This window comes from Amphiura filiformis, chromosome 14 (genome assembly GCF_039555335.1).
Source record: "Amphiura filiformis chromosome 14, Afil_fr2py, whole genome shotgun sequence".
Lineage (NCBI taxonomy): Eukaryota > Metazoa > Echinodermata > Ophiuroidea > Amphilepidida > Amphiuridae > Amphiura > Amphiura filiformis.
The window spans coordinates 31,360,208-31,377,383 of record NC_092641.1 but is presented as its reverse complement, the minus strand read 5'-3'; the positions used below and the strand labels follow the sequence as shown (position 1 = coordinate 31,377,383).

At 36.8% G+C, this 17,176-nt stretch overlaps 1 protein-coding gene across 3 annotated transcripts in view; it reads right to left on the bottom strand.

The window, feature by feature from the left end:
- LOC140169959 (E3 ubiquitin-protein ligase TTC3-like) overlaps nt 1–17,176 on the bottom strand; it is a 56,483-nt gene that overhangs the window by 3,199 nt on the left and 36,108 nt on the right. For all 3 annotated transcript variants that reach the window (XM_072193267.1, XM_072193268.1, XM_072193269.1), the window contains 7 exons: nt 8,689–8,937; nt 6,390–6,701; nt 5,531–5,677; nt 3,853–3,933; nt 1,946–2,055; nt 1,049–1,172; nt 191–412 (listed from right to left, as the gene is read on the bottom strand). In XM_072193267.1, the coding sequence (XP_072049368.1) occupies nt 191–412; nt 1,049–1,172; nt 1,946–2,055; nt 3,853–3,933; nt 5,531–5,677; nt 6,390–6,701; nt 8,689–8,937 (1,245 nt within the window). The remainder of the gene's footprint in view (nt 1–190; nt 413–1,048; nt 1,173–1,945; nt 2,056–3,852; nt 3,934–5,530; nt 5,678–6,389; nt 6,702–8,688; nt 8,938–17,176) is intronic.

Genomic DNA, 17,176 nt, shown 5'->3' with positions numbered 1-17,176 from the left:
ATCATCAATAAATAATAACTTATTTCCAATGGGGTCCTTGAAGATGAAGCTTTCAAACCAAGTTCCCTATCGAGAAGACCCAAATATGCAATAGCTGCCACATAAATACTGGACAATTTCTGCATTCTAATATTGTACACATCTTTAAAATATGTCACGTAGCAGCTATTGCAGATATATCATAAATTACCTTATCATGAAAGATCTCCTCCTCCCACTCACTCTTAGCCACCTTCCAGCAGTTCAGGTGATAATCAATCAAGCAGTGCTCGCTACAGACCGTGCTCACGTAACCTTTGAACTCCGGGTCAGTCAGGTAGATCTCACGGCGAGATGGACAGTCTGGATGGCGACATGTTGCATCTGACGGGGGAGGGTTCTTGCAGCGATCGCGCAGGTTTTCAATTCCGACCTGTGATTGAATGGAATATGACAGAATTTATGTATTTTGAATGATTTTATTTAGCTATCTAATTAGCTCCTTTGAGTTATTTTATTTAGCCATTCATTTAATATTTTGAATTATTTTATTGAACTATTTATTTACTAGTTTGAATAATGTTATGTAGCTATCATACCGAATAACATACCGCTCTCAATAAGATCTTCTCCATCTGTTGACATTTTCAAACGCTCTCTCAAGACACATTTGTATTAATCTGTTGTTATTTTGTGTGTAGTTTTATTGCTTGTAACATAAGACCATGTAGTGTAAGTTCTTATTTTGTAAAGCGCAATGAACATGTTTGGTATTGCGCTATAGTAAGCGCCATATATTATTATTATTATCATTTATTTATTAATTTCATGTACTTGGGTATTTATATCCTGTACCAAGTTTTAGCTCAAGTGTATGAAGCGTATCACTTTGATGAAGTACAAAACAAAATTACTACACAAACAAACACACAGACACAGCCATGCACATAAGCATAAAGGCAAACAAACTAACATATACACACACCCAGACACCCCCTGTATTGCTATCCAACCGTGGACATTTATCACTCAAATGCATTTACCCCCCCATACACATCCCCACACAAACCTCCATCTGTCCTTTGGTAGTTTCCTTGATGCTCTGTGTTGTCCCTGGCCATGTTTCCACAACATACTTCAACTTCTTGGCCATCTTCTCACATTTATCCAACGGCTCAAATGCTTCTTGAAACCTGCAATATCATAAAAATAGCCCATTGTCAATCAAAACTCATTTTTTTTCACCCATTTTCATCTTCTAAACACAATTATGTATGCACAGTAGAGAGCATGGTGGCTCAGCATTACAGGCAGACACACAATCGGAATGTTGTGGGTTCAAACCCCAACAGTGCCATCGTGTTGTGCACTTAAACAAAGTACTTAACTCTACTGTCTCTCTACACCCAGATGAATAAATGGGGACCTGCATATATAGTGCTGAGAAGATATAAACACACTCATCGTGCATGAGTAGTGGTGCACCCCCAACAATTAATTCAGGGAAGTCTGGCTGTCACACCTAACCGCTTGTCCATTCAAATAAGGTAGAGCTGCCACTGGAACTAAAGCTGGATTAACCCAGGACAATGTTTATAGCAATTTAACCCTATTTGACCTTTGATCCATGACCCACCTCTGAACACCACCAGCGCCTACTTGAGATGCATCTATGCTGCAAAGATGGACACCCATACTTGATACCATCGGGAGCACAAAGACAGGAATGCACATATGGACGCCTAGCATTTCTAGAGCCCCCTTTGCCAATTCTACGCAGGGGACTAGAAATGTGTAAGAGTACAGGCTTGTTCATGAATGCTTTTGAAAACATTCATCAAAATCAGATTGCATAGCAGGAATTTATAAAGTACAAATAAATCTGCTACATGCAGAGCAAAAGTCCCTTCATGACATACTCGATATAATCAGCCATCGGAAGAGTAAACCAATCTAATTGACTTACTTGCAATGTTTGTAGTATGCATATCCTTGACCGTAGTAGGCTAGAGGACTACGAACATGACTGTGTTCATTCAACATGGTATCAAACCGCTGAACTGCATCATTCACTTCCTGCAGAAGGAAACACAAAAATAGCCAGCTTTAAAAACAATTGTATTCCATTCAAACTTATGATGCTACAATTAAGACATTTTGCTTGGTTTAATTAACTCCTGTTCCAATACAATTGGGCTATTCCAGTTGAAATCCATACACCCCTCTGAAAAACATGATCTTCCACACAGGGAGTGTAGATTTCAAATGGGGTTACCTAAATGGGTTGCTCCATTTGAAGTCTATGCCCCTTGCGTGGGAGATAAAAAGGTCATATCTGCTATAGGTGGTGTATGGATATCAACTAGAATATCCCATTATTTTCTAACTACACATCATCAGTGAAGAGATTAACCCCACAGGCACTACCAGCTCAATTATCAAAGAACAATTTTGATTAGTTACAAAGAGCGCTGTATCATGTATTGAGCCAATCAGATATGCAGTAAGAATAGTCAGCAGGGCTGAATGGGATTAAGCATAAAATTGCCAAAGGAGATCTAAAACCTCTGTTTTAATTGGTACTCAGATGATTATATCATGCAATTAGCCAATCAAGGGCACTGTATGAATAACAGCACTGCCCATGGGGTCTAAAATTGTATTTCCTGATGAGATAGAGACAAAGACTGGTATAAGCACAATAATTTCCCACCTTCAAATATTCACAATTAGGAAAGAATACTTGTTTTTGCATCATGAATTTTTCTATTAATTTCATTATAAGCCCTAGTAAAAAGATTCTTGTGATCATAAAGAATTAAAGATTCTTCAAATCCATGCTTGTTACTAAATTTCGTAATTTTCTCATGGATGCATGCATACATTTCTTTCTTTTCAGAAGTACTCTTGAAATGTTTTCGAAAAAAGTACTACACAATTTTTTAAACAAAGAAATTCATCTTAACATAACAAAGTTTGCTGTTCTTTAAAACAAAAGAGTCTGAAACATGGCCAATAAAAACACGAGAAAGGAAACTGAAACAATCCTATGCGATGCTCATAATTTTGAATACACTGTATGCAGTACCTGGAGTGTAACTAAACACTATCAATACACTATAATATGTAGAGTCTACATATTATTCTGACCCCGTTTCTGACTGGCTGTTTTGTTCCAGGCATGCACTGGGCTATTCAGTTGAAATCCATACACCCCTATGGAAGACATGACCTTAATCTCCCACACAGGGAGTGTGATTTCCAAATGGGGTTCCCTGAATGGGCGACTAAATTTGAAATCTACACCCCTTGTTTGGGAGATTAATGTTACGTTGTTCTTAGGGGGATATGGATTTCAACTGGAACAGCCAATTAATTTGTGTCACGTCTACAACCGACTCAAAAGCTAATTAATTTAGTTATTAATAATTATAATATAATATTAAACCATAATTGCATGCTCTTCCCTGTCATTAATTGCATTCAAGTCCTTGGAAGATCAGAAAATAAAACTCGTTAAGAATCGTTAAAGCAGTGGTTCCAATTTGAAATGAAGCAAAATGAATCTTAATTAAATTTGACAATGAAAGAAGATATGTTACTCCAAACGTATCATAAAGTGGAGTGTTGATTGGCTTGTAGACCTATCGTTAAATCATCTTAACATCTCTCACTCTCTCCCCAGAGCTTAAGTTCCTTTTTATGGGAACATATTATGTTCTGAATCAATCCTCCACAAATTAAAAGAATACAATTGAGATCTTTCTAAATTCTCTAACTGCATTAATCCTTTCTTTGTTACAATCTATGCTGAGTATTGTACAAAATGGTTGACTCCCAGGAACATAAACAATTAAAATAGATTTACTGTACCTTTCCAATGCCAGATTCCAAACCTGCCATGCCCCAGGCATACAAGAATGTCACATAGTCTTCTTCACGCAGGCCACCCCACTGTATGGACGGAAAAAAAATCATTAAATATACAGTTAGTAATCACATGTAGGTATGAAAATAAATAAACATAAGGAAACTGATCTAAATCCATGCAAATCAATATTATATTTATAAGTGGCAGTTTTTGTGTGTGCAATTTTTTTACTTTGTCGAATTTGAACTACTACGCCTGTTTTTTAAATATGCGATTTTCGGTTTCCTACATCAGGGGTGTGAACTAGGCTTTAAAAAAAATCGGAAAATTTTCCTACCAGTGGGGTTTTTTAAAAAATCGGAAAATTTACCTACTAAACTACAGAACAAATTCAATGCTATTCCGTGCATATTTCACTGGCAATAAATTGATGATTATAAGCTTCCATTTCATTGCCTCAATGTGAACGTCGCTCGACAAAATTACATTGTATGGTAGCCATGATGTATCTTTTCTTAATTCCATATGCTTTTTATGAAATCCAATGTGAAACTTCCGATGGATGGTTTGGATTGAAAATCGCTTACGAACAATCACATATTTCTTATTTCCCCACAGCGACCACGACGCCATCTTTAACATCATTCCGATGGGGCACAGTTCCAAAACAAACGTATTACACAATGAGTACGAACGAGGAATCAAAGAATATCGCGATGATGTTATATGACCTTTGTTTCATGACCTTTCAAACATCGTTAATCTTATTTCCAGTCGTTTTATTGCAACACGTAATGCTATCAGAAGTACACAGACACTATTTTGATTTTTGATGTTTTAAAAAAGCTGAAATTTAAATCGGTCGGAAAAATGAAAAAAGCGGATTTCCGCTCTGTAGCGGAGATTTCACAGGCCTGACTACATAGAGTTATATTTAGAACGTATTTGCCCATTTTTGAAAATGTCCACTTTCAGTACATGAGAAAAATATCCCCAGCTGGGTTGAAATACAACTCAATAAATATATGATTAAATTGATGAGGTCACATGTCATACTGTATAAAGGGAATTTTTTTTTGCAGGAGCTTAATTTTCATGCTTTTGTGGTTAAACAATCAACTGTGAATTTAAACCCCCCAATTTTTTCAGTCCATATGCTTCAATATGTAGCTGTATGAAAGCGTGAATAAATGAAACCGCAATACTGATCAGCGAAAATTTAACACCGTGAAAATAATCCATTATACAGTATAATGGTCAAAAGTGTTAAACTCTGTAAAATGTGAAAAAATCACCAATTCTTATTCAACAGAACTCATAACAACTTTGTTTGTTTACATCGGATGAATATGAAAGTAAACCTTTTTTGGAAAGCGGAAAGCTAACGCTGCAAAGACACATGATTTGCCAAAGTCAGCGGCTTCGTACAAGGTGTCCATAAATAATATAAGGTGGCAAACTGAAACTTTGGTTTACAAAGAACAAAATGTTGTTCCCCTCTAATTTACTACCATAAGTATTTACTTTGGTAAACAGTGTTAGATGTGATAAGAACATTCTAGGCTTAAAACAAACAAAACAAAAAATTCAATTTGTAATAATGAGCTATATTGCCGAATATACAGGGTGCCCATAAATCATACCTAATTTCTACATTTGCAGTAATTACAAATATCTTACCTGTTCCGCGGATTGATTAATCAAGTCCTGCGCCTTCTGGTAGAAGGTTACAGCCTGGCGCCCTCGCTTGTCCAAGTAGGCCTCTGACCCTTGCTTCAATGTGTCTTCTAGTTCGTGTTTGGCAGCAAGTTTTTCCAATCTAGCTTTCTGCATGTGAAAACAAAAAAACAACTGATTACATTGCACAAATGTATACATATATGGGCTTTTGTTTTATTTATTTCTGCTTTACCCTGGGACCAGTGGCGTAGCATGTTTCATCATATGGGGGGGGGGCACTGACCATGACTGGGGGGCACCGGGTCTGATGGGGGAGGGGCACAACAGGTCTTTTGGAATTTGCAGGAGAGCAATAAATAGCTTTTCTGGAGCCTCCAAAGGAGAGCTATTTAGAGCATTTACAATAAAATGTAAGGAGAGAATGGTCAACTAAGGAGAGCTAAAAGTCACTCTCCTTTATAAAGAGAGCAGTAGAGAGTGATTGCTCACGATCTCCTCAAAAGTCAATCCCTGGCACAAGCCCTTTTTCCTTTTTCGGCAATTTTCCGATGAGATTTTCTGAATTTTGAGATCGATTGGGGCACATGCCCCCCCCTATGACGCTACGCCACTGTCTGGGACCACTGCATCTATGTCACAGAACTAATGCTTATTATAGGGCCTAACATACCATGGAAGATAGGCCTGTTGCCGATTACATTTGTACATTCAATGAATGACTTTTGAAGATTTGGGTACAAAAACTCATACTCTGCAACTTGAGGTCAAATTGTGCACTATGATTATGCAATTGAGATTGGACTATGCCATTGGGATGAGGCTCTTGTGATCCATAGTGTTAGAATTCTCGCTATCTTACCTCAGCCAAAAGTTTCTCCTCATCTCTCTTTTTCTTCTCCGCTTTCTTCACTCTGTCAGCCTCCTTCTGTTTTTCCTTCTCCTCCTTAAACTTCTTCCTTCTGGCCTCTTCTTTCCTCTTCCTTTCTTCCTCTTCAGCTTCTTGTTTCCTTTTCCTCTCTTCCCTCTCCCTTTTCTTCTCTTCTTTCATTCGCTCCTTCTCGTCCTCCTTGTGTTTGTGGGTGAGGATCTTCTGCAGGACGTTGATATCGATTTCTTGCCGTTCTGGTGGGAACACATGTGGCGCTGGCGGTTCATCCTTTTTCTTCTGGAACTGGATACGGAATAAATGGGGAAAAACGCTTTAAAAAAAAAAAAAAAAAAAAAAATGAAATTCACAGATAAATGTTTTATTACACCCCCTATGAAAGACATGACCTTATTCGTCCACACAGGGAGTGTGAATTTCAAATGGGATTACCTGAATGGGTGACTCCATTCGAAATTTACTCCCTCTGTGTGGGCGATTAAGGTCATGTCTTCCATTTAGGGGTGTATGGATTTCAACTGGATTAGCCCCTTTGTTCGGTTTGAATGATTTTGAGTGGGAAATGTGTTTGAAACTAGTGGTGTTTCTAATAACTACTTATTAAGCTTATTTGTGATGCGATCAAGCAAAATCAGTCGGAACTCGGAAATATTGATTTTGAGATATAGCCAAACAAAGGAAAGATTTCCTTTTGTTTCCTATTGTCTTGGAAACTCTTTAATTGCTCATATCTATGTTGTTCTGGTTGTTCAATTTCACTGAGGTTTTCTGCAAAATCCATGTTTTTAAATGCTTTTTACTCTCCTATAAGAAACTGGAAATTTAATATTTCCGAGTTCCGACTGATTATGCTTGATCGCATCACATTTGTGAACCAATCGAAACAAAGTTATTTTTCAGATATTCGCATCATTATAGAGGTTGTGCATATGACGTATCATACCGTAAATATGGCGGACTTCTCAAATAATGCATTCAACAAAAGCATGATTGCAATCTACCACGACAGTTCGGCTCACACACATAGCAAATGCACTACAATCAAATAGGTTAATCAACATTTGATTGAATGGACTGCACTGCGCCATGATTACGGTGAAGGACACCGGTTCAAATCCTTTGTTTGGAGCCAATCAATAAAAGCATGCAGGGCTTCTATAAAGAACCTTTCAGCTTTAATTTGATGTCAATAATGGCATTAAACTGGCTATTCCAGTTGAAATCCCTATACCCCTATGGAAGACATGACTTCTACACAAGGAGTGTAGATTTCAAATGGAGTCACCCATCTGAAATTCACACTCCCTGTGTGGCAGTTAAAGGTCATATCTTCCACAAGGTGTGTGCGGATTTCAACTAAATTGAGCTCAAAAGAAACTTATAATTTTTCACAAGGTCATATCTTGAAATCCTGTCCATCAAATTGAACCAAAATTACACACAGATTTACTTCAATACTCTACTCTTAACACATGTCAGTAACCAAGCAGTTATCCAACTGACACAACAGCAAAATGCACTGACATGGGACAGCTTCCTGGACCACATTCACAGCCCAGCCCTGTTTCATGAAAAAAGTGTACGAAAAGCAGAAAGCAGCACCGTTTTATCATCTGTGCAAGAATCTTGTGTGCATTCTCACAGATTTTTTGTCCTGGGTGCCAAATGTTGGACTGTGAAAGTGAAGGAAGTCCAGGAAGCTGTCCCATGACAGTGCATTTCGCTGTTGTGTCAGTTGGACAACTGCTTGTTTACTGACATGTGTTTTGAGTAGAGTATTAAGGTAATCCTGTGTGTAATTTTGGTTCATTTTGATTGACAGTATTTTAAGATATGACCTTGTGATTCACAAGTTGTAAAAAATTATAAGTTTCTTTTTGAGCTCAGTTTAGAATAGCCCAATTGTTGCCAAAATATCCATCAAGTCAGCCGGAAAATTCATTTAGACCAGGAAATGATAACCACTCCAAAAAGTGCAAGTCCATAAATATTAGATTTAATCTCACAAATTCATTGTTTATCTCTCCATGCGGGTGTTGAGTGCCGATGACAAGTTGCAAATAGTTTTTAAAAATTCAAAAAATTTATAATTGTGTATTTGCATGACCATATTTGGAATTAGCATGAAAAATGCATTAAAATGAGTACAAACAAGCCTAGTTTTGGTTCAGTGGTTCTTAAAATAGCTCTTAATATTTTGGGAAAATATCCCAAAACTTGGGACTTTTTATGTTGAAGCATATGGCAGAGCATTAATTTCTAATTATAATACCTCTGTTTCTTCTTCGCTCTCGCCACTCTCTGAGCTGCTACTGCTGGCATCCACCAACTCCGGCACTTCATCCTCTTCCGATTCTTTCTCGCTAAATTTTTCCGCTTGCATCTTCAAGTAACTGATGGAGTTATTGGTGCTGTTTGCCGGTCCCAAACCACGGCAGACCACCTGACCATTGCTGTTGACTGACCTAGCTTTGTCTATATTGCCCAGTTCATAGAAGGCTTGGGCATAGCGGTAGTGTCCCTAGTTAGAGGAGAGGAAAACAATTGCAAGTTATTTTTGCTTGGGGAGTTAGTTAAATACAGTTGGTATTTTAAAATTGATAATTATTATTATCACTTGCATGTGTGTGTTCAAGGTTTTTAAGTCTTTTCACACTTCGACTGCTCAGTGCCAGAAGTGGGTAACTGCAATAGCTGCCATGTGTAGCTGCCATGTGTAGATAAGTACAATATATTGTGTGTAAATTGCCAAATCTTCACAGGGCAGCTATTGTACTTACTTACTTCTGGCACTGAGCAGTCAACCTCTGCTCTAAACCCCACCCTCTCTCTCTCACTTGATTTTCTGTTTGGCTCTCTTTCACACATATCCACACCACCCCCACACTCACTTTCCCACACACTCGTCCACATATATACACACCTAACAAAAAGTACAAAATAATAGCGTAACAGACAAAATCAATGTGTTGTCAATCTTGGTCAACGACAAGTGTGTCATCAGTCGTGGTCAAATACTCTATTCAGTCTGATGAGTGGGAAGGAACCCAGAGCAAAATGCAATCCAAACAACCATCTCAAAGTTATAAGTGCTTATTTAAAATGACATAATGGAGCATTTCACACATAAACATGACGTCAGGAAATCCAGTTTCACAGGTGCTGATACACAAATGCATTGCATGCTACACTGTTTCATAGTACAATTTTGTTTAAAAAATAGTGTGCGATTCATTGTGCCCTACATTTATACCATGCATTCAGTTCCTATTTCATACACACTCTGGGCAAATATTATACTGATATTTTGAATACACCACATGCACTATCACAATTTTCAAGGTTTAAAATGTAGCCTATATCTGCCATTGCTGCCGCGGCAACATCATGTTGAATAAAGTTCATGATAATGTGCAAAATTTGATGAAGACTTTGGCTGCTTTACTAATTGAAAGGATTTTGCAAAAACTGTGAACCAGTGTCTGAGGCAGTGGCGGCACTATGGGGGGGGGGGGCAAGTGGCAAATATTTTTTGAACCCCTAGTTCTCCCCACACACTTTCAGCCTTAAATAACCAAAATTACGAGAATTTCAACTTTTTGCAGCAATTTAATGCAAAATTTGTTGATATTGCCCCTCCTCTGAAATTCACTTTGCCCACCCCTAATGGCCCCGAAAACAAATTGCTGGTTTGAGCCCAGTACTGTTTCCATCATGTGACACATTTTATGGACCAAAATGACACTTCATAATAACTTCATGCCAATTCATACACTGTGCTTCCAAGCAAGCATTGGTTCTGCTGATCAGGTTCATATCATGTACTCTGTCTGTATATTACCATGAGGGCTTGTATCCAGATCACTAGATAGAAATCATCCCATTGAATTGTATGGACTGATGAGATCAAAGTTTTCAATATTTTTTTCCTGACAAAAATGTGAAGCTCCTTCTAGGGAAATGTAGGTATTGGAGGGAAATGTTTGCATTTGGATGGACATTTTGCGTTCACAAATAAAGAAATATGTGACACAATCTGCTCCATGGAGGCCAAAAGAGGCATTTTTGAAAATTGAGTTGCTATAATTATGTACCAAATACAAACAATAGGTTATCATACACTGAAAAACACCAAAGGTCTAGCATACTCGCATCTAAAGATCGTAAGTTTTGTGATGTCTCTTTTCTTATGTATTTTATTGTTTATTTACTTCAAATTTTTGTCTTTATCTCAACTTAACAAATTTGCCGCATTTAGCCCCCATGGATCAAACCGTGACATAAGAATTGTGGGAATGTTGATATTTTGGGGAAATTTGGGTTGTTTTTGGTTCTCCAGCATCGCTACCTGCAGTTAGCAAATCATACTTTCACATCATACAAGAGAACAGTTAAATCAATCTGTTATTTGTCTTTTAAAAAAAGAAAGAAAAAAACAAACACAATGATGTGCACTATTCGGACCAATGATACACAGTGATGATGTAGTGCAGAACATCCATGCCACACCCACTTTTACCTTACGCCTCCCCCGTCTTATCCGAGGGCCCGATGGAGGCGGGGTTCGGCACTCTTTTGATTTACTCTTGAATGATTCTCGCAGCTCCACCCAACACCATGCAATAATGAGCCCAAACGTTACGAGGATCGCCACCACTTCAATGGGCTCAGTGGACGAGAACAGAGACCAGCAATTGTGGTGCTGCGGTTGGCCAAACAAAACATCATCACAACTATGTTTAAGATAACAAGAACTGAAACTAGGAATCCCTTACAATGGAAAATTCCAAGTTTAAGTCATTGGTAATTTTCCTCTTTAAGGGCTCCGATAGCAATGTTTGCAGTAGTTTTTGTGGGACATGAGAGCACATCAGACATATCGAATTGTATTCTAAATCCATAGGAATGTCCTTCTGATATCAAATAATTTTGATTTTTATTAAATTTGCTATGTACTTGAAATACAAATTTTATCGCGATATAAATACAAATTTTATTATATTCAATTTTTTGACAACTGACACTTCAATGGGCCCTATTTAGCACGTCTGGAACCTATATACAATAGGAGTTACAAAAACCATTGTTATACAAAACTAAAAATTTGACTTGAGGATTGATCCTCATTTGAATAAAGTTACCTGTCCAAATTTGACCTTATCTGCATGTGGGTGTCAACTGCAGATGACAAGTTAAAAAAAGATGAAAAAATTTAATAATTTTTCATTTCCATGACCATATTTTGAATTAGAATGAAAAATGCATTCAAATGAGTACAATTAAGCACAGTATTGTTTCAGAGGTTCTTGAGATAGCTCTTGAAATTTGGAGAAAATATCTCAAAACTATCGTTTTTGAAAAAGACTCCACCTTAGGCCATGAAAAAATATGTTTGGTTGCCCTCAGAGACCAACCCAAAAAAATTGGAAATCTTCGGTCAAGGTTTTTTTTCAATCACTTTTTTAGAAGAAACCTAAAATTTGGACAGTATCAAGGACATTTTAAATTTGTTATTCACTCATTTTATTCATTAATTGCATATTTGATTAAAAACAAGAAGTATTTCCATTTCAATTCAAGTCTAAAAACGCATAATATTTTACTGTAAAATGATTAAGCATTTGTCAATACTAGCCTTTTCAAAATGTAGAAAAATGGAGGAACAGCCCATGAAAAAAAAAAAAAAAAGAATCAACCAACCGACCCTCCAAATTTTTGTCTTGGAAGGGCAACCAACCAATTTATTTTTTGGCCTTACTTTGAAGGTTACAAAAATTCTGGTTTGAAAATAAATCATACAAATTCCATACAGTTTATTAATATAAATTCTTTTTAACGGTATGCACTTTTAAATGTCAGAAGTTAATTGGTGCCATGCTAAGAAAGAAAGTATGGACAAAGCGTTTTTGTGTAGCAAAACTGATGCCATTTTGCTATTTAAGCTTCAGTTTCTTAGAATTGTTTGCTATATAATAATATTATTGTTGAACAAGTTTATCATTCCATTTGAAATCCGCACACCCCCTGTGGAAGATTTTTGGAAATATCTTCCACAGGGGGAGTATGAATTTCAAATGGAATGAGCACATTAGGGGGCTCCATTTGAAATTCACCCACCCTCTGAGAAAGATTCAACCTAAATCGTCAACTGAGGGAGGCTGTTTCAAATGGAGCTGCTAAAGTGTTCATTCTATTTAGAATTCATACTCCCCCTGTGGAAGGTATTTCAAAAATCTTCCACAGGGGGGGCACAGGGGTAGTGGGGAATTGAAATGGAATAGCCCATTAGATTTTGCTTTGGTGTGGATTCTGCCAAGATCAAAGTTCAGGCAACTGTTGATTTGATTAAACATGCTTTTGTTGTGGATAAGCAGTTTAACAACATATTCTGAACTTCAGATATAGCCTATTTTATGATAATTATGCAAAAAGAAGTGTGAAATGAATTTTACAACCTATGAGAAAAACGTCTTTGAAATTTGTTGCGTTCTTTTGGAATATACTTTATACAAAATAAAAATTGTAATTTTTCACATTTTAGTCATTTAACTAAAACCTGTTAGTGAACTTCTCAACTTAAAATTTGTACTCGCAGTCTCATAACAATATGTAAGTTTCGTATTTGAAAATGACTCCCCAATATGAAGTAATTTAATCAACATGAAAACTCACAATTTTTTTTTAAAATCTATATAAAATCTACATCAATGTCACTTTTAAAAGACAAAATCTACATCAATATCACATAGAAAGACTATTCAAATGAAAAATAATTTTCCATTTTTAATTTTCATGCAATACTGTACTAATATTTGCAAAGATCATGATTTTCTGTTTTAGGCAATAAACACAGTATTGTGGAAATGCCACAATACTGCAAATATCGTAAAGAAAGTCGTATGGACATGGGCACAATCCAGCTCATAATATCAATTAATGGGCAGGGGGTCAACTATGAGGGGATTTTGAAGAAAAATGAGAAAAATCTCAAACTCACCTGTAAAGGTTCAGTTCTGCCTGTGACAAAGAAGTAGCCATCCATAATAATAATAATATAATACATGTATGATAAATGATAACGCCAGGCGATGAAATAGAAGCAAGCACTACAAGTGTTTAATCTCTTTCTCTCTCCCAGTTTGAGCTTGTTGAGTTTGAGTGTGAAGGGACTCATCAAGTCTTAGCAACAAAGAAGTAGCCATCCGTGATAACAATATATAAATGACAATGAAAGTGATGAAGCAGAAGCCAGCACTACACATGTTTAATCTTGTCAATCTCTCCCATATCCATAGTGAGCTTGTTGAGAGTGATGGGAATCAACAAGTCATGGCCATAAATACAAATAGTCTTGTTTCACAAAGTAGCCATCGGAGAGAACAATGTATAAATGATAACGAAAGTGATGAAGCAGAAGCCAGCACTACACATGTTTAATCTTGTCAATCTCTCCCATATCCATAGTGAGCTTGTTGAGAGTGATGGGAATCAACAAGTCATGGCCATAAATACAAATAGTCTTGTTTCACAAAGTAGCCATCGGTGAGAACAATATATAAATGATAACGAAAGTGATGAAGCAGAAGCCAGCACTACACATGTTTAATCTTGTCAATCTCTCCCATATCCATAGTGAGCTTGTTGAGAGTGATGGGAATCAACAAGTCATGGCCATAAATACAAATAGTCTTGTTTCACAAGAAGCAGAAGCACATGTTTAAGCTTGTTCTTCTCTCTCCCATCAACTGAGCATTTTGAGAGTGATGGGAATCAACAAGTTGTGGCCATAAATACAAATAGTCTTGTTTCACAAAGTTGCCATCGGAGAGAACAATGTATAAACGATAACGTAGGTGATGAAATAGAAGCACATGTTTAAGCTTGTTCTTCTCTCTCCCATCAACTGAGCACTTTGAGAGTGGTGGGAATCAACAAGTCGTGGCCATAAATACAAATAGTTTTGTTTCACAAAGTAGCCATCGGTGAGAACAATGTATAAACAATAATGCAGGTGATGAAACAGAAGCCAGCACTACACATGTTTCATCTTCTTCTTCTATCATCAACTGTGAGTGTTTTGAGAGTGGTGGGAATCAACAAGTCGTGGCCATAAATACAAATAGTCTTGTTTCACAAAGTAGCTATCGGTGAGAACAATGTATAAACAATAATGCAGGTGATGAAACAGAAGCCAGCACTACAGTTTTACCTTGTTCTTCTCTCTCCCGTCTACTGAGCATTTGGAGAGTGGTGAGAATCAAAAAGTTGTGGCCATAAATACAAATAGTCTTGTTTGACATATTAAAATTCAATACAAGATCCAAGTAAAAAGACAAGCACAAATCTTCATTTTATTTCAAACCACTGTGGGCTTTACCAGTGGGGCTTTACAATCATTAAAGTCTTGGCCATAAAAACCTACCTTGATTCCAGATACCTCACATGACAAAAATCACTATTAGCTGTGGTGCAACAAGTGAGGGACCCTAAATAATACCTCCATCAGGACCCTTGTACACCCAAATGAGTTGCCCATTTTATACATGCTTCAATAGAGGATCAGCCCCCACCCCCCGCAGATTTTCCCCGGCTGCGCCCTTGATTGCGTAAGTCTAGTTGGACAGGCTACAGGATATTCAAATGGGAACAAAAGTCAAATAATTGTGTTTCATATAAATCCTTTGTTTCCCAATGCAAGCATTGCCCTTTTAAAAAGGTTCAGCAAATAAAACTGGCAACTAAAAGCTAACAAAACATCTTCAAAATAGAAATTGATGAAAAATATTTTCAACTTCCGACCAACTCGAGGACAGTTTACCTTCTGTACTGCTGCACAGCATGGCATTGGGGGTATCCACACAGGAAAGCAGATCTACATTAATTCACACCAATATGACCCTTCCATCCAATCCATGTCCTGTGTACTTACTTGGTGCACCATAAGTGTGCAATTCATGCAATGACAGCACCAGTAATTCTTTTTCCAGGAGGGGTAGCAATGGGGGTGGGTGTGGGGGTGGTGTGGCAATGAGGGTGGCAATGAAGGGGGAAGTGAGATTTAAGAGACAAAAATTGGAAAATCTGAAAATGTGGCATATTTTGCCCAAGATAGTGGGGTTATTGATAATTTTGGTTCTGTCTGGGGTGGAACCATGGGGGGGGGCAATGCCCAAGTTGCTCCCCCAAATGCTCCCCATGCCCCTCCCCTTGGCATCACCACTGAATTCATGACGAATATGTAAAATCAATATTCTCCCAGTACAACTTTAACAGCATTTCTTGTTATGGAACACTTTAGCCACGCTTTATATGTTTTTTGATATCATGCATATAATTATATTTGTTTTTTCCTGTATGTTTTATGTATTTCTGATTTTAAATATAACAAATGTGCTATCATTACTAAATAAAATGTTGCACTATTTATAAACATTCCCTACAGTTTGCTAGACTAGACCACATTAATCTGGATTCAGAAGGACCACATCTGATGTGGATTCAGCACCCTGTGTGGACAGTCCCACTTTAATTCACTCATGGGATTATTTCTGCATGTTAAATCCCATAACGCTTTGTCAAATATCGCTCTGTCAAATATCTACAATTACTTACAAAATGGGCTATTTTATCGTGCAATTTATTTAAAGATAAAAGGAATCAAGAGGTCATCTGCCAACAATAGGTTAGTAAGAGCTGCAAGTCCAACAAACAACTGTAACGACAAAAATGATGCGATAAGATCATTTTATGAATTTTTAAGTGGTTATAAAACTCTCCACGCAGAATGACCATTAAAAATAGCTACTTTACGAAAACAATGTAGCTCCATATCAAGTGTAATTGTTCAGAGAAGTCAGCCATAGAATTAGGATTATATAGAAAATATAGGCATAAATTAATTTATAGAAAAGAATCGCTTCTTTCCATTTTCAGCACTATGGCAATAATTTCAGGAACCAGAATGCTGAATTGTTACAACATTTCCATAAGAAATAGAATTGTTTTTCATTTCCACATGTTAGTTTTCACTTATAGTGTCAGATATGGCAAATTCCATTTTTAACTAAGGGGTCCAATTTGTGACATGCATTTTTGTGCAGGGTCTTTTGGGGCCTAAATTCATAAATTGTCTTTACTGTTTCAACTATTTTTATTTGTGCTCAATTTAGATGCTAATATCTTGAAACTCTTTACATTTTGAAACTTATAACACAAAAAATAACTACACACCTATGCAAAATATTGTGAATTTCTATGATTTGGGGCTTCACATAAATGGGGACACCAAGGGGACACCAAAAAATTCGAATTGAGCGTGTAGCGCGAGCTATTTTATTTTTTATTTCCTCTCTGGATAGTATAAGAATCCAAATAAACCATGAACCAGTTGTTTCAGCTGAATTTTATTCTAAGAAAATTATATTTACCATGTGAACAACATAAAGGGGACACCAAGCTTATTCTGTGCAATTTCTCAAATTCTGAAAGAACTTGACCAGATTTTATAATGTATCTGTAACAAACCCTGCTCCAGCAATACAGTGAGCTTTAATTTGGAAATATATACATTTGTTAAATATTTCAAAAAAAAAGTTTCACAATGTAAATATTTTTTGAGGACACCAAAGCACTTCATCAATTTACAAACCAATGCATTTTTTTAATTCTTCACACTTTTGTTAATCTATTTTATTTCCTTTCAAAATCATATGCCAAAGCCCAAACATTTAACAAACAAATAACAATCAAATAACAAATTT